General features: G+C 41.5%; 2 protein-coding genes across 2 annotated transcripts in view; one reads left to right on the top strand and one right to left on the bottom strand.

Annotated features, from left to right (window-relative positions):
* The window catches only part of SLC49A4 (solute carrier family 49 member 4), a 66,864-nt gene extending 65,829 nt beyond the window's left edge, over positions 1 to 1,035 (bottom strand). The window contains exon 1 of the mRNA XM_032115282.1: positions 430 to 1,035. Coding sequence (XP_031971173.1) covers positions 430 to 763 — 334 coding nt within the window. The 5' untranslated portion in view covers positions 764 to 1,035. The remainder of the gene's footprint in view (positions 1 to 429) is intronic.
* The window catches only part of HSPBAP1 (HSPB1 associated protein 1), a 38,330-nt gene continuing 21,286 nt past the window's right edge, over positions 1,035 to 18,078 (top strand). Inside the window, exons 1-2 of the mRNA XM_032115281.1 lie at positions 1,035 to 1,260; positions 13,137 to 13,322. Coding sequence (XP_031971172.1) covers positions 1,224 to 1,260; positions 13,137 to 13,322 — 223 coding nt within the window. The 5' untranslated portion in view covers positions 1,035 to 1,223. The remainder of the gene's footprint in view (positions 1,261 to 13,136; positions 13,323 to 18,078) is intronic.

Raw genomic sequence — 18,078 nt, 5'->3', positions numbered from 1 at the left:
TTTCAAGATGCAGTGGCCACCCTGAGCAATGCCATTACTTGATCCAAACATCAACACGTGTTTGTTTCACAGCTGATAACCAGAAATCACGACCATCTCCAGGTCAAACAGCCGGACGGCAATGCCGGACTGGAGCACGCTCCTCCACACCCACACCTCAGCTGCGACGTCAGATGCCCTAATTCCGTTTAGCTTAAGTATCTTCCTTGTGAATGTACTTTGATGTGGCTTCGTTTGGGCAGTGTACTGAAAACTGCAGTCATGATGCCTTTAAGTATTAGTCAACCCTTTTCAAGGCGGAGGCCACTGGCCCCAGGACCGCGGCGTCGGGGGACACGGCCACGGCGGCCCCGCCTGGCCCGGGGGAAACCACAGGAGCGGGTCGGGGAGTCCCGAACCCCCGGCCCCGCCGCCCCCGACCCCGCTCACCCTTCTTGTCCATGAGCCACATGAAGAAGAAGCAGGGCGCGAAGCCGATGGGCCCCCAGAAGACGAGCAGGGCGATGTCCCAGCCGCTGAAGCCGAAGGCCAGGCGGGCCGAGTTCTGGATGGGGCCCCAGGTGTTCCACACCAGGCCCTGCGCGAAGCCCAGCAGCGAGAACAGCAGCAGCACCAGCCACCGCCTCCCGTACACGCGGCCCGACAGCGGCGGCAGCCGCCCCGCCGGGCCCCCCGCCGGCCCCCGCGGCTGCGGCCGCGGCTGCTGCGGCGGCGGCGGCAGGAGGGGCCGCCGCTCCTCCGCGCTGCTCCAGCCTAAGCCCATCTGCGGGGGCGCTGCCGGGGGCCCGCAGGGGAGGAGAGAACGGGGCCGGGGGAAGGGACACCCACACTTCAGCCCCCGAGCGCGGCAGCGCTGCCCCGGCCCGGCACTGCCGCATGCGCGGTCGGGAAGGGCCGGCGAGGGGAGGAGGGAAGCGGCGCCGCGGAGGAGAGCCGGGCCCGCCGCCCGTGGGGAGGGAGCCGCGCCAGCGGGCAGCGGAAGCGTGCAGGGCGGGGAAGCCGCCGGGCCGTCACCCCGCGCGGAGAAGAAGCCGGGGCGGGAGCGAGGCGGCCCGCAGGAGCAGCCGCCCGGGTGTCACCGGCAGGGCCGGGGAGCTCCGGCCGTCACGCTGCCACCCGGCTCCGCCCCGCCGCCGCTCCGGGGCCGCGCTGCCCCTTCCGCTGCCGAAGGCGGTGCCGAACGGGGCCCGCCCGAGGCGCCCCGCAGGCAGAGCCGCCGGAGCATGGCCGGGGCGGAGAGCCGCCGTCCCCCCGCGCCGGGTAGGTGCCCCTCGCCCCCGCCCGCCTCGGGCCCCAGCGCGGCGCGGCTCCAGGCCCGGGCCGAGGGCGGACACGGGGAGGGCGAAGCGGCGGCTGAAGCGGGGCCGTGAGCGGGCCCGCCGAGCCTCTCCATCGGCTCCTCCTCCGACACGTCCCTCTCGGCCGCGGGCCCCTCACCGCAGTGTGGGTACCTTCGCGCAGGGAGGTGCTGCAGCAGGGCATCGCCCGGGTGTCGATCCTTTTAAAGAGAGAAGGAAATCATGTTGCTTTGGTAGATACAAATCAACCGTGGTCCGAATTGGGAGGAAGAAAATAGTAGGGTTCAGATACAACAAGCATTGAAATCCACTTTAAGATAACTCGGGTGAATATACCATCATGTGGGGAACACTATGCTCATTAGTATTATTGTTTAAATAGATTGAAGTATATATTCATTCGGTTAGGTTATGTGAGAATTTATTTGTATATCAACCATCTGCACTTGTCATAAAATTAATGGCTCGTATGCTGCACAGTACTTCATCTTCCCTAAAAAATTGGGTATTTCAGCGTGGCTTGATTAGGCATTCTGTTACAAAGTCTGCAAGTTGGCTTGATAAGTGTCCGTGTAATTAAATGGGGAGAGCTGAACAGTGGGATCCCCACAGACTGGTTTTAGGTCCAGTGTCAATGTCATAACTGTTGATGTGCTGGGCAGTGCACAGCTGAGTTTCACACGTGGCCCTCATCCCACTGTTTTGCAGCCAAAACCACAGACTCCCATGAAATTCTTCTCAGAACATAATAGACATCGGGCTTTGTTTAGTCCACACAGCTCCATTTCCTAGACTGAAAGGGCAAAAAGGAAGTATATGCTAGCTGAAATCAGCAGAACTATGATCAAAAGAAAATTATATTTTGTTTACAAAAGTTCAGGAAATACCCTAGGAAAAATAAAATTCACGCATAATTAAATAATTGGGGGACATAGGATAGCAAACTCAAATTTGAGCTTGCTGTGTACAGCTGTAGTGACAAAAGTACAGTAAAAATATCGGGTGAGATTCAGACTTGCTCATGACTGATGGATATTCCCGTAGTGCTTTGGAGCTCCAAATAAGATTAATTCCTCGTTTTACTAAGTCTTTTTCATACATTACTACCTCAGCATAGTTTAGCCCATGCCAAAATGTTCTTTCAATTTTAAAAGGGTATGTTACTACTATAATTTAAGTGATTTGGTGGCATTCATCCAAAGACAAAGTGCTGTTATTTTCAGAAGTAAACAAAGTGAAAAAGTACTTCTCTCTTTGAACATTTTTCAATTAACGGTAGTAATTGTGGTGGTTTCAGGGTTCTAGTGGCAGGAAACCCATCCAGAAATAAGGCAAGTGGGGCTTTGTGATGTCCTTTTAACTTCAGAACTTGCCTCATGCCTCGTTATCTGCACAGTTAAATGAGAACTTGAATATAAGTAGGTTAATTCTGATAACTTATCTAAGCCACCTCATCTAATGATGGGTTTCAAGATATTTTGATTCTTTCCTGGGTCAACAAGAAAGAGAAATTTCTGAGAAACAGCAACAAACTAAAGGGGTTGTCAAAATGGGCTCAAAAATATCTAAGTGTATTTATTATTGACTTAATGATTATTTAAATAATTTATTTTAATTGCTTGATTTGAAATCACTCCATCTTTTCATAGCTTCACAACCCATATGCGCATCTTTCAGTCATGGCCTGACCTTTTCTATTCCAGCTATTTAATTAACACAATGTAATATTCTGTGTGAATTATTCTTGTTTGCAGGGTATGGTATCGGTTAAATTTGTTAATGTAAAGGAGCAGTGTATTGTTGATAAACTGTTGGAAACCAAATTAGCTTTATCTTGCAGCTAGCTGATTGCATTATTTCACTCATGGGTATAATACTCCTCTAAATATGCTAATTTCACTCTTTTCTCCGTGTGGTGACATTTTTACTGTTCTCATTACTGACATTTGTAATATTTGAGGTGGGGAAATTTTTCTTGGTTTAACCTCATTATAATGTAGCTAAAGAGATTTGAATATTATCAGATGAAATGCACATATATTCGGGCAAGCAGAAAGGTTATTTTCTCTCCTGGCCCATAACTTTCATGTCTATAGCAGGTCTTGCATGGACTGAATGACAGCTAGATCCAAAACTGTGATACAGATGTCCATCCAGGTACTAATTGCCTATGCACAGTAGTGTGTCCTTTGTAGGTGCCTTCATTTCCAACCTACAAGCTCTGAGGGTAGTTGTGTGACCATATTCATGCCTGTCTGCCTGTGTCTGACCTAAAACATTCTGGAATTCATCTTAGGAGGAGTTGGTTGCCTGGAGCTCTGATGGACTAGTGGTGACGGACAAAAATTACGTGGCTGAGGCTGTTTTTGCTTCCAAATGCTCTTGCCGTCCCCAGGGTGGGCCTGGCAGATCTGCTTGCAAGTTGGCACCTGCAGTGTGCTGATTTGAAATTGGCTTATTAATATAAACTGAGGCTCCGATGGTTTTGTTACAACCTTGAGGCATCTGGAGAGTCTAGTTCAGCTAAAACACATCTATCATGTAATAGCTGAGCTCAGCAGTCCAGGAGAGCATCCCCCCATGGGGCAACCCCCAGTTCCTAGCACATTAGAAAGTGCCATTTGCTCTCTCCTGTCTCCACAGTTTTGACAGATTTGCTCTCCATGTGACGTTCTTCAGAGAGATTCAATGAACTTCAGGGTCCCCTTTGTTCTTGCACCTTTCTCCCAACAGTTCCTAATGTCATGTATACAATCTTGTCCTTTCTTGTGTCAACTCGTACCTTGCCATGTGACAAGCAGCAAGTGATTGTATACCCTATAAAGGTTAGAAGGATTTTGGCACAAAATGGGCAGAACCCGAAATTAATTTGAAGATTGAAAAGCGGTATTTAGCCAATTCTGAATATTCCTTTCAGCATCTAAAAAAAGGTCTCTTTACCAGGGATTTCCCTCAATTTCTAGACTTCAGCCAGAGCTGTGACAGTGCAGTTTCAGAGCTGCCATAAACAACACTGGTGTAGCAGGGAGCTGTAATGGGTGTGTTCTTTACACCCCATCTTGAAAAACACCTCTGAAGGTGAGCCTGTGAGGTGTGAGCGAATCCCATTCTTCCTTCTTCAAGTTTTGACATCCCTTTTCTTCTAATTGCTCAGGAACAGGTTGTTTGAAATCTGCTCTGGCTTGGGCTTGGCTTGGGCACCTTCCAATCTGTGTATTCAGTAACTTTCAGCATCTTTTTTTGCCTTTTTTATTAAGAAGTAGGTAAACTCCAGCTCTAATGTCATACAATGATTTCCTTGTCCTTCAAGTTTTGCACTGCTTCCTTTTCCTTTTTTCTAGTATCAACAAGAAGCAAAAATACAGACCAGACAGATCTTCAGCTTATGAAAGCTGAACAGTTTTATTCTTAAATTCAAACGTCAGCGTTTTCCAGTGGGGAATTCGTTTATACCTTTTGATTGCAGGCTGTGTATATTCCCACTGCAAAGTGACCATTGTAGTGTAAATGATTCCAGGTTTGTGGTGAGCCAGAGCCCATTGCAAGGTTCTCTAGGGAGAGGTGGGGTAGCTCCTTTTTCTTGTGGAGTCTGCATTTGTGGCTGGCTAATGAAAGACATGTCATTAGATTCCCTGTACACACTGTAGATTCCTTACTCCAGCTCGAAAAAGGAATATGCAAAAGTCACATCCGACTTGGGCTTTGAGCACATTTAAACCATTTTGTGCTCCATTTCTGCTTGTTCTGCCATTCATCACCTGCTTAATGATGAACATGTAAGTGATGATTGTATCTTCTTTGAGGGGGAGGTGGAGGCTACATAATGTCTTTCATCAAAGTAATTTTGTTGGCTACTTCCCTACCTCACTTAGCCTTCAGGCTCCGTGTCTTAGGCGTTTTAGGGAGGTTATGTTGGAACTCCAGCAGACTACTGTCCCTATGTTCTCTCATTTTATTCAGGGCCACCGTGTGCAAGTAACCACAAACTACATCAATGGAGTATCTTACACACCAAAGTTATGTTAAGGAAATTCAGTTTCAAAGACTGATGGTTTCCTCTCTTCCTGAAAACTTGAGAATTATGCTGATGAACTGAGTCACGGGGATGGTGGAGGACATTAGGCTTGAATTGGGAAACACAGGGTGAAAATCTCCACCATCTCCTTGGGCTAGGACTGCCTCAGTGCAGCTCTCATTGTCTCTGATGCCAGCAAAAAGAGATAGTCATGGTGCTCTGGTACGGGTCTGTCTGTTGTGTCTCTGGTGCATGTGTTTCTCATTTCTTATCAGCCTGTGCATTGTTCTCCTGTTGTCTTACATCGAAGCAGCAAGGGGTAACTTAATTACCGCTCTGCTATAATTAGCAATGTAGACATTAGGGAGTTTGTTTCTGTTGGTCTAGTCACGTTTAGCTGTCATACAATAGGTATGCTGTGAGCTCTGCAAATGGGTCCTCTGAAGATCTGACTGTCTGGGTGGGTGTTTGGGATCAAATCCATGTTGAGGACATAAAGCTCACAAAATGTTGTTTGTCTCTTTGAAATGTGACCGTATCGTGTAATTCCATATAGAAAGAAAAGGCTGAATCAATTATTTCTATGTCTGTGCTTTTCTGAACAGGGACATACACAAATAAAGTTTAAACTATTCTACACTTTGTGGTCACAGATACAATGAAATTCTTGGGAGTAGATATAGTAGCATGAAATTTTGGATTCTCTAAGAGTATTCTTAAAAAGAGCAATGGTAAGGTAGTTTGGATGTCTTGGTATAAAAGTGCAACTTTAACCTTTTGCAGTTTTATTATTTTGCTTATGTTCAGGGGTTATCTTAAATTTCTATGTACCATGTGCTTTTGAAGACCTGACATGGAAGACATCATTCCTTCTAATACTGGTATTAAATCAGACAGTAGTGAGTAGAGTGATGCTAATGTTTAAAAAGAATATGAAAATATTGAAACTCCTCTATTGAAAGGAGTTTTCCGTATATACTGATAGGTTGAAAAATACTGAGTTTTGGTAGATTTTGCATATTGCAAGAAACTTCTAAAATTCAAAGCAGTAGCACTGTCATAGTTTGTTGTATAATTAAAGGTCACCTTCAGTCTCCAGAAATGCAGGTGCAGCTGATTAGAACAGAAGTTCATGGAGATCTGAGTAGAGACTTGGGCCTGCAGTGCTTGATCTTTTCTGATTTTTAGTCATGGTGTTTACAGATAAAGAAACTTTGCAGGCAGTTGTTATTTGAAAAAGAAAATAGAAAGGAAATCTCTGGAGGGAAAATGGTAAAGATATGTTGACACCACTAGCAGCAGCTTGTTGTATTACAAAGTTTTGAAATATGATCTTCTATGTAAAAGGCTGAGCTTTTTCAGCTAAAGAGGAAGAGTTCTTTTATGTTTAATAGTTATATTAAAAAACAGAACTAACGTGAACAAAACGTTAAAGTTGAAAATTAGATTAGAAAACCTTGGTTGTTCGCATTTTTGTGAGCTGTTTTGGTCGTATATTCTGGACATTACGTCAAAGCAATATTTTTACAGTCTTTATATGAACCCCAGGATTCAAAACATAACCTGTTAACAGTTTTCACAGACAAAATTCATGTTGCAGCATGAGAACCTTTATAAACAGAAATAGCAATTTGAAGCAAAGATTAAACGCACTTCTGCTTGTTTTACCCACGCTGAAAGAAATGGAATGATGTAAACAATGGAATAATAGCCGTACTTTATCTTTGGTACTCCTATAAAAGTGGCAATCCCTGAATCTAATACCCTTATTGTGCATTTCAGAAACTGTTCTTGAGGTTCACGTGGTGGGTCTCAATTCAATAATTTATGTAATTCAAAAACTTCTTTTACTCTTTTAAAGTATAATTTCGTTCTGACAATTAATTATACCTCTAATTGACTCAGTCATTAATCATAATTTGTATCCTGTGCAGTATAATCGTGAACAAAGTAATGTATACGACCATCATAACCCTTTCATGGATGAAATGCAAAAGGCTCCATTGTATTAATTACTATTTATTACAATGGCTTGTAGAAAAAAACCCACATATTTTGAGAATACTTTTGACTATTTACTACAATAGCTTATGGGAAAACCATGTAAATTAGAAGACTTAGATTCTTTTGGTGTTGCCATTTTTAAGTTCTTGTCAGTCAAGTTTACAGGACTGAACAACAATAAAGTCACAATTGATTACAGTTTCTGACAATGAATTTTATACAGTGTATTCATCTATTTAACAGTAGTGCTTTCATACTACTGACAAGGAATAGAAAAAGAAATACAAATAAGCTTATAATATGAACTAGTTCTTTTTTTTTTTTTTTTAGAAATAAACACATCAACTCCCTGACTTGCCAGTTCCCTACCTTCAATTATAATGTTATATTAGTTTTAAGTTTTGTATTAAATTTTCTGTTTATTAGGAAATGTCAGAAATGTGTATCAGTTCCAGTGGGGTTCTGGGAAGACATGGTTTGGCTACTTAATCCCCTCAGTAGCAGGGGTGTGTAATTTACACTCCACAGACTGACAGAAAGGTGGAATTTTGGGAGCCTAGCTTAAGGAAGAATAATCTTATCTTTTTATACCCTGGTGGAAGGTTTTGATCAAAGACCATAGTATTTTCCTTCAAGCAGTTCTTCTACTGGAGGAGACCAGAGGAGCTGAGGTCATTCGACATTCAGTTCATTAGCTAAAAACTGGCACAACTGCATTCTAAACCTGCGGTGCAGGATGGAGGAGAGACATCAGGCAGAAACTGGCCCGGGGTTCAGAAAGAGCTTTCGAGGAAGAGCCTTAGGGGATTTAGGGGAAGAATTTCCTAAACATGCTTGAGATGATGCGCTGTCATTTGGAGCAGGGGCGGGAAGTCCCTCCCAGTGCTGTGTTCTGGGCTCAACCCTTACTCCCTCCAAAGGAGTCTGCCAGCAATTCCCTTTGCTCTATGGGAAGGACAAGATGAGATTTCAGCATAGCCCACACTCCTATCTTACTTCATGTCTGAAGTCACTTCGACTTCCTGTAGGAAAAACTGTAAGATGCTCAGCTCTGCCACAGGAGCACTGGAAAGTGAATCCAAATACCTCTTTTGGCCTGTTTCTTTTCTTACTTTAGCTGCCGTCCTTCCACAGTAGCAGACATGGAGAGTCAGGAAGGGTGTGTTGGCTGCAGGCTACCAGAGTGAGCTTCAGGTGCCAGTCTTACCAGTGCAGACTGGTCTGTCCTGAGAGTCTCCATGCAACTACCACCTCTCCTTCAGTAACCAAAACATCTGCTAATCTAGGGTAGCTGCCTGCTGGCTACGTGCATTTACAGTTATTAACATTCCCAGAGTCAGAACTAATAGCAGCAGCAATAGCTGGTGAGGAAGTAAAGAGTTGGTGCAGCCTATTCTGAAAACTACACATGTATATTTAGAGGCATTCTGTTTGCCCAGAGTAGGTTGATTATAGTGCATAGCGTTGCAATCACATGCAGATTATTTAAAGTTGTTTTTTAATTTACAGAGTTAATGTACTGTGAAACCATTAAGTTTGACCTCCAAACCAAGTCACTTATATTTGGTTCGGGGAGTTTGCCCATCCTCCCCCATACCTTCTCTTTTCCCACTCCTGGCTGTTGGAATAGTTATGATTCTGGAGGTTAGGTGACTTTTTTTACTCACCTGGCTGGTCTGTATTAATGTATTCAAAATGGGGTTTTTTTCTTTTATTTTTTATATATTTTTAAAATAAAAGAAGTAAGGAAAAGGGAGCATTACAGATTTGCAAGAAAAACAATTTGATGATGCATGTACCAAATGCATTACCAGGATTTCCTTGTACTCCCTCTTTTAGAAAATAATTTTAATACCTCTCAATTAAATCTCATATTTAAGCAGCAGGGTGTTTTGGCAGAAGCCAACTGCTATGCACTAATGAACTCTTATAATTTGCTAAATTATTTTAAATGAATGACAGTACATTTAGCTTTTTAATGACAGTACATTTAACTTCTGAACAACTTTGATCAAGTCCACTTTTAGTTAGACTGCCTGCTGTGTTAAACTCTTAATTCCTAAGCCCCACTCAGTTATTCAGAAAAATTGATAATCAGAAACATTAAATTAGTTTCTCTTTCAGAAGCACAAAGTCTGCTGGAGAGTACTTGGCTGATTCATCATTTCTCTTTTACCTGGCCTCAGTGCTAAGTCTGGATGAGTCTTCATGTTTGACAGTACCTTGTGTAAAGACAACTGAAGAGCTTTCTTTTGTTAATTGGGAGATCTCTATTTTGCAAGGTGTTGCCTTTCTAAAGAACACCTATGTTTTTTGCCAATTATATAAGCTGCCACAGTTACAAAACTTGAGCTAAAACTTGGTTCATTTTTTCAGTTCGTGGCTGGATTCTGTACATGCCTTGGGTAAAGTCAAAACATGAGACAAATTATTCCTGCTTCCTTTTGTACTGTGAAGTCACACCATTTGTTGAGCCTGATAGAAAGAACTAAGCTAAAGTATTCCTTTTCTCTTGTGGATCAGAGTACAACTGAGAAAATGAAGACTCCCACAGAGCTTTTCTTTTCAAAGGGAATATGCTTTTCTATTCTCTCCTGCTACCCAATCTCCCCTAGGAATTTGATATTTAATGCCAAGATGTGCAGTGGATATTTTACTCCTTTGCTACACATTTTATTTATTCGCCTTTTACTTGTGCACATCCAAACTGTATGTTCTTATATATGCTACACAACCTCAGGTTTTGCCTTCAAATCAATTACCATCAATCTCAAGCTATAAAATACTAAGAAGCAAGAACCCAGCTTATAAAGTCTTTGTGAAGCTATGATAACAATAACTGAGGAAAAGATTGTTTTAAATTATAATCCTGCTAATCTCTCTTCAGGTCTTCTATCTTCAGATATCTCTTTAAATTACTTTTTCCCACTCCTACAGCATATAGTTCCATCAAAAATCTCTGTTGGTCTTGAGTAGAGTTCTCCAAATTACCATAATATCTATTTGCTGTAGTATATTATATTTACCTTTTATCATGTGTCTTTTCTCTAGCAGGCACTTAGATATGCATGACAAGTATTATTTGAGAGAATTATGTTTAGCTGACTCCATTCTCACCAAGGAATGCATAGAGGTGAATCAAGACACAGATTCTTCACTCAGATTTAGCAAGAATCTGCATTTGTCTTTGCAAAAACCCCTAATGTATATTTATTTAAGTCTTTAAATTTTCTAAACATTTCAATTATAGGGAAATATGTTTACAACTGAACATGGTGACATGACAATCATTCAGTAGATGAGAGGCTATTTAGCCTCATTGTGGTTTTTTGTTGGCCTACTCTCCCAGTAGCTTGAGCTCTGAGCTTCCCACTGTGTGTGTATGCATTGTGGTTAAAACCACACCTTGCAAAAGCATGATGTGCATGTGGAAATCACATTAGAAAGCCCCACAGAATCAACAGTTGGCTTCAAAGAGCCTTCCTGTCTCTTCCAGTGAACTTTCTGCTTTCATAGCACATCCCAACTGTTGACTGAAGTTACAGGATAAACCTGAAGCTTTTGCAATAAAAGTCAGCTTTACAAAATCCTCCAAAAAAGTGTCACCAGTTTCTTGCATTTATTAGGGTTTACATTCTTTAAAATACTTAAATGTACTGCTCTTAAAGTAAAAGAACCCTGAGTAGTTGAAAAGACAGCCATGCAGTGATAAACATGGCCTAAGCAGAAGTAATTTCATTTTTATGAGCTGGAAAATTTGAAAGGTAGATAAGGCCTGCCAGCTCCCACATGGTGAAAGCCACCTCTGTATGGTATTATAATTGCACTGGTGAAAGACAGAAGTTTTATAAACCCCCTGGGAGTGTTCAGCTCTGGACCAAGTTTTGCCTTAGCTCTTGAACAGAATCTCTGTGAAAAAACGTGCTGAGCTTTAACCTCTTACCATGCCTCCAGCCAGCTCCTGGTGGCTGCACCAGCACATGCCCTTGTGTCTGCAGATGGTCTTTCTTCCTTCTCTGGGCTCGCTGCCTCTAGGTATACTAACCTATTTCTTGGAAAGCCCCAGAGCCTCATCCCGGGGGTAGGGAAGACCATATGGTAAGACATACGGTCCCCGTGAGGCCTCCTTATGTCCTGGTTGTGTAAGTTGCTGGAGTGTGAGACTGAAGGCCAAGTGTCAGAGAGATCTCTGTGTCACAGCAACACCATCCTGTCAAGTGTTGCTCTGCATATGAGAGGAAATGTGGAAAACAAACCAAAATCCAAGCTCCCTCCTGTCATCTGCCTTAGGAAAGAGAAGCCATTTAAAAATTTTGTATTCCATGAAGATAAAATACCAGAGGTCTTTAGTTTTAAAGCTTCACAATGGAGTTTTGGTGAGTGAAAAGTAAGGGATTCGGTTTCCCTGGAAGTCTATGGAAGAAGAGACCCGTTGACTCTAGGAAACCCCAGCCCCAATACCTCCCACTGAGTTTGTGTGCAGATAGCAGCTTAATTTAGAAAACTAAAAAGCACAGCTTTTAAACCTTATGTGGGAGTATAAACCCTGTCAAAAGAAGGGGGACTCACATAAGTTACCAACAAGATACAGCACACAATGTGCACAGGACTCCTCTTATTCCTGCCATTCCCACTTCAGCATCCATAGATTTATTTTGGTTTTTTGTTGCATTTGAATTAATCCTGAAGAAATTTTCTCAGTGACATTGTTCCCAGTGGGTCATCTTCTGTGTTTCCCCTAGCTGGCACCACAGGGTTGCCCCATGTGCGACTGGCTGGTTTTCTGCTATCTCCCACACATGGGGAGGAGTGACAGGCAAAATTAGCACCAGCAGAGAAGGAAATTTTCTTGGCCTGTATTTAATTAACTCATTGTGCCTGCCAGACCATCATTTGACCCCTAAATACAGTGATTGAATTGGTTTGTTTGTTTTGAATAAACCGCTGGAAGTCACGGGGAGCCATGTGTATCAATTCAGTATGTTAAATCTTAGCCATTATACAGATACAAATTCTGGATGAGCTAACTTCAATAGAGGTTAAAATAATGAATGGATTTTTTTATGTTCTGAAGCTGTAGTCCACCTCTTCAGCTCTCTGGACATGTTATTCCTTTTTAAAAAACCCAGATTTTCCTTCTGAATATGTCCCTAAAGAAAAGTTGTTCTGAAAATGCTGAGTTAATTCAAGATTGCCAACATTTCAGCTTCACAGTTTCAGTGGGGCATATAAATCTCTAAACAGCAAAGGAATAAATGGAAATCTTGGGTTAGTTTAGTTCTTGGACCGGTACAATTTCCTTTTTCTAAAATTCTGTTGATGAAACTTTAAAACACTTCAAAAATACCTGCTGGTTGGTTATGCTGCCGTTCCTTGGTTTAAAGCAAACACATGGGGAGCTGGTTTGCTGTCTGTGACAATGCACTACAATTTTGGAAAGAATCCCATGCAGAAAGACTGTTACTCATGAAATTTATGTTCTCTAAACTCTGGACGTTATTTGCAAGTTTATTTTATTGTTAGCCTATTTCTAAGCAGTTTGGCTACAGTGCTTTATTGCCAAAGATACAAGTGAAAATTCTATTTTTATTTTTTGTTTTACATTGTATGTGCTCATACACCACTTTACACTTTAATTTAGTTCTTCCAGTGCTTGCAGAACAACTTTGATTTGAAAAAAATCTACAAATGTAATAAAACAATCAGTCATAAACAAAGGAGGTCTTAGTTCTTAATGTTTTCTGTCCCATGAAAGATGGTAGGTAACACTTCATGTATGATAAATCATCTCTCTCCATCTGTTTTTTTTCTTTACATAGATGAAGATGTCAAACCATTTACTCCTGAGAAAACCAAGGAAATTGTGATGTCTCTACAGCAACCTGCAGTCTTCTGTAACATGGTTGGTGACTGGCCAGCCCTGCACTGGAATGTGAAACACCTTTCTGCTGTGTTGGAGGGAAGGACAGTCCAGTTTAGGCTGGGCCTGAAGACGGTGAATTTAGGTGAGAATGAGGTGGACAGGCATTAATGTCACAAGTCTCTTTTTTTAGGTCCTGCAATTATCTGCCTGTTCATTATAACTGTTCTTTCTCTAATGTATTGCTTTTCGTTGCAGGCTTTTTTTAGGACATGGGATTTGGCCAGCAGTAGAAGTCTCCCTTGTCTTTCTCATGTGTTTATTCTTAGGAGGAAGTCTGGTGGGTAACACCAGCATCTAAGAATCAAGCCTCTCAGTTTTCCTTCCTTGCTTTGTTGTGTGTGTGTGGTCCTGGTCTTACACATGATTAGATTGTTCATGTGAGTTGAGCTTCCATATCCATTAGCCTGACTGTTAAGGAATTAGCTAAATAATTAGCCTGATTTGTTTGGGTTTTTTTCTGTAATGGTGGTAATTCTCACCTTCCTCCAGAGGTTTTTAAGACTTAGGTGGTTTTCAGTACTTAAAGGTCCTGTGATGAAAGTCATGATGGAAGTATAAAGCATGAAGAAAATCATTTGACACCAGTGCAATAATTTCACTGCTAAACCTCACGTGCCATGGGAGAAAGACAATTTTCTAACTTGATTTTAAATACTACAACTTCATCTCTGTCTGTAGCCACACACTAGTGTGTCCATGGACAGACTGAGTTTCATACCATGGAGGGAAGGTACAAGAAACACGTTCCAAGGTGGCAATCTGCTATTCACTTGAAAGGTTATGCACTGCTTTATTCCTGCCCTTTACATCCTTTGCTGTCCTAAAGACATACCAAAATACATTTTGCTATGCACTTTCTCCCTTTTGCCTGAAAAGTATCTTGACTACATTCAGGATTTTTTTTAACCCTTAGGCCAGAAAAATCCACTTAAAAAATATTTGATACGTCATGGTCTTTTAGACCCCACCCAGCTATTCTTTCTGTAGTCTTCTAACCTTTTTCAGTTGGACTTTCTCTTTCTTGGAATGTAGAGTCTGCACAAAGACTCCAGATGAGGATCTGCCAGTTCCAGTGAAAGTGGTAGGATTACATCATGCTATCTTAACACTGTGAAATTTGCTTTCTTCACAGCATCACAACCATGTTATTTCATGTTCAATTTTTGCAAGAGAAGTGATGAAACAGAAGTGTTAGAGGGAAAATGCTTGGCATGTTAGGATTTCAAAGCATTTTACCAGCATGGATTAGGGAATAGATATTATTTACTCACTTTCTACAGATGGGAAAACTGAGGTGTAGAATTAAAACCTTGGTACATATCTTTGTAGCAATATCTCTGTAGTTCAGAGAGGTACCACCCAGTTCTTGCACTATGTGTGAAATGCATCCCAGTGCTAATAGAGAAGGTGTAGCATATATATATGTATATGTATGTATGTGTATATATATATATATATATATATATGAATGACGCTTTCCTTGATACCTTGTTCATATATCTCAGTTGTAACATGCAAGGCCTACCAGGTAAAAGAATAGTAGTGGTCCTGCTCTCCATTAGTTAGTAGGCACTTTTTGAGAGCCAGATGGATGTGCCAACTGGCAGAGTTTTTGATGGGACTGATGGAGTATTTTGTAGCTGAGTCACAGATTGATGCTACCAAGTAGATACGAGTCATCACTTAACAATAACTTGTCATCACTAGAGATACAGAGTGGATTTAAATTGGAATTTGTATCTTGAAGCATCCATCTGCATTTTGCTTTTTCCTAAAGGCATTTATCCCTATGCAGCAATCAGTTTGTCTCCAGGAACCTCCATTATATGTAATGTGGGCTAGAAATGTCTTCAAGGAGCTGGGTACAGCCTTCGGGTTATATTGTAACTGAATGAGACCTGTGATGCTATAAAAAATTTGCAGTGTAAGAATATATTAGTGAAGCCATTATCCAAGCCATCTCAGAGTCTGAAATAATGTAATACATTCCATGGGCCACTGTCATTTGGAAGGTGGTTGCATGCTTAAAACTATTACTACTCTTGCATGCTTAAAACTACTCTTAATGAGGGCCTCTCTTTCTTATTGTTCCTGCTAACTTTCATAGGTGAAACAGAGCCAGTCATGTGGTTAGAGAGAGAACAGAACTTGTATTTTAGAATACAACTAAAATTGCATTGGTCTCTCTCTGAATATTCCTTCCATGTTCACAATAGGTTTATTGCCTTAAGACTAAGTGGGAGCACTCCTGCTACAGAGTTGGAAATGTAGAAGAAAAAATCCACTCTCCTGCTTAAAGGCATATTTTGGTGACACTCTAAAATGGCAGCTTCAGAGTTTCTGAGGTTTTTTGAGCTATGAGGTTCATCTGGAAGACTCAAAATTAATTGAGACCTCTTACTACAGCAACTCTTCATCTTTCTCTAGTGCCACATCTGCAGCCTGGATGGGTTTCCCAAGCTAAAATTCCTTAATGAACAAAAGTGAGAATTGCAAATGGGGCAATATGGTGGGAGTTGCATGGATTTTGTATTTGCTTTTCTTACTAGTTTGTAACTTCCTGAGGCATGTGGATGGCGCATTTGAAACATGGAAAAATGTGAGAGCTAGCAGTATTACTCAGTATATTATTTGTATCTAACTGTGTGTTTGATAGTATTATGTCTGATTACACAAGTTAAACAGTTTATGTCCATAAGAAGGGGAAAAAAATACGATCAGAGGGCTAAGCATTGACAAAGATACCTTCAAAGAGAGTACCAGAGTTCATTACAAGAGCAATGAAGGTGCTATTAATCAGGAAATCCCTACCCATCTGGTTCCAGCCACACTAAAAGATTTATTTTTCTGATGTGGGATAAAGGATAGGCCAAAGCTGCAGAAGTTTTGTTCCTGGCAGAGAAAATGCAGCATTACAGCCCTTCTATCTGATAGCTACCTGGAGCACACCAGCACAAAAAAAGCTTCCACAAAACTGACTTCTATATGCAGCCATTTCTTGTTTTGACCATTTTCAGTAGTTGCATAGTGAAATGAATCAACAATGAGGTTACTGTGAAGAAGCTGGAGGGAACAAGGAGTTGTCATGCTGATCAGTTTCTGAGTCACAAGATCTCTGGAGGATGTTTCTCTTACTGATGCTGGATAGAGCTGATGCTGTCAGATAACGCAGTTGGATAGGAAAGGGCTGTAACTTGACCATCTTGCCAAGAGGTTTTACCACTAAGGATAGCAACAGAATTGAGGTCTCTGAGGTTTGATATAGAGAGACTGCAAAGGTGGCTATAGAATCAGTACCTGAATAGGAGGCTGAAAATACAGTACAAATACTGTACACTGATTAAATGTTGCATAAAGCTGAGATCTGAAGTGGTTATTGGGGTTCGATGTGCATGGCCAGGTTTTTTTGTTTGTGAGTATGCCTGTGCTTTGTTATAGTATGAAATGGCTGTTCCTTGCTTGGATTATTTGTTTAATTCCCCAGCAGCTATGAATAGGGGTTTGGTTTTCCTTAAGGAAATGGAGGAGACATTTCACTTGCATTCCTAATGGAGGTTTAGGTGTTTTCCAAGGCTATTACACCTTTTTTTCCTACATTTTCCTTAGTACACATTGCAAATACTCTGAGACAAACAGATTTTGGCAACTGTCAGAACCAGACCTTAACTAAGGAGGAGAGTTGCTTCTCCAAAGCCCGCTTTTTCCCCCTCTCCTTCCTTCCAGTTTCAATCTGTGGTATTAGGGGAGAGAGGAGGACTGTTATGCCTTCAGGTACCATGTCATCAGACAGAACTGGCAGCCTACTTTAGGCTTGCATGGCTTAATCTTCAATTTGTCAATTACAAAACACCCTCAGCTTTTAGTCATTAAGTATTAGCAAACTGGTTAATAATGTTCTTGCTTTCAGTTGCTCGTTTCCAACATTTTCACCCTTGTTGCAGCCTACAAACCCATCTAAGCAAACTGTCTAGATTGCCCAAATATGGGTTTTTTTACTATTTATTTTTCGATAAATACCCACACCTTGGTACTGAACAAGGTATAAATCAAACCAAGAACCCTGCCCTGAGGAGATTGTATTCTACAAGATAGTTGGATTTTTTTTAAATGAAACTCTGAGTGAAATATGCTGTGAGGTAGAAGGAGCATATTTATTGCCTTTAAAACATTTGCTTCTGAGTTGTCTTGGAAAACAGGCTGTGTCCTATGTACTCTTTTTTCTCATGAAAGTAATACAGATATTGAAACACCCTTTGTAGTGCTTGTATCTTTTGTCTAATTTTCCTGTCAGACCACCTTTTAGTAAAATTATATACATTGCATTAACGACTGGGTATCAGGAGAGGGACTGCAACACAGATATGGGATCCAGTACAGAGGGTTTTGTTTGTGATTTTGTGAATTGCAAGGGATTTATATGTCTTGTGTGTAGTCCTTAGGTAGGAAGCTCTTCCACTGCACAGACCCAGGTTACAGACTGCTAAACAACAAGGCTTATCTGACACTCTTAGTTAATGATTTGGTAGCCATGGGAAGGAAACCACTACCTATGCTATCACAATGGAAAATAGCAAAATAATAGTGATAAAGGTTTGTAAAAGCTATATGAGACTCTGTGAGAACTGCTGCAGTAACAAAATGAAAGTGGTAAAGAACGAAGAGCTGCTGCTGCGCAACGGTGAAAGGATCCCGTTTCTGTGCAGCTCTATGCAAGTTACACAAGGTTAAATTGCAGCTCTGTCATTGTCATTCATGCAGGCTGCAGTAATTTTTCCCCAGTAGTAGTTATAGTAAAGTCATATTTTTTTAAATACTGGAGAAATCTCTTTGAAGATGGC

Source organism: Corvus moneduloides, chromosome 7 (genome assembly GCF_009650955.1).
Source record: "Corvus moneduloides isolate bCorMon1 chromosome 7, bCorMon1.pri, whole genome shotgun sequence".
NCBI lineage: Eukaryota > Metazoa > Chordata > Aves > Passeriformes > Corvidae > Corvus > Corvus moneduloides.
The sequence above is the reverse complement of the archived record's forward strand: the minus strand, read 5'-3'. Positions and strand labels throughout refer to the sequence as shown.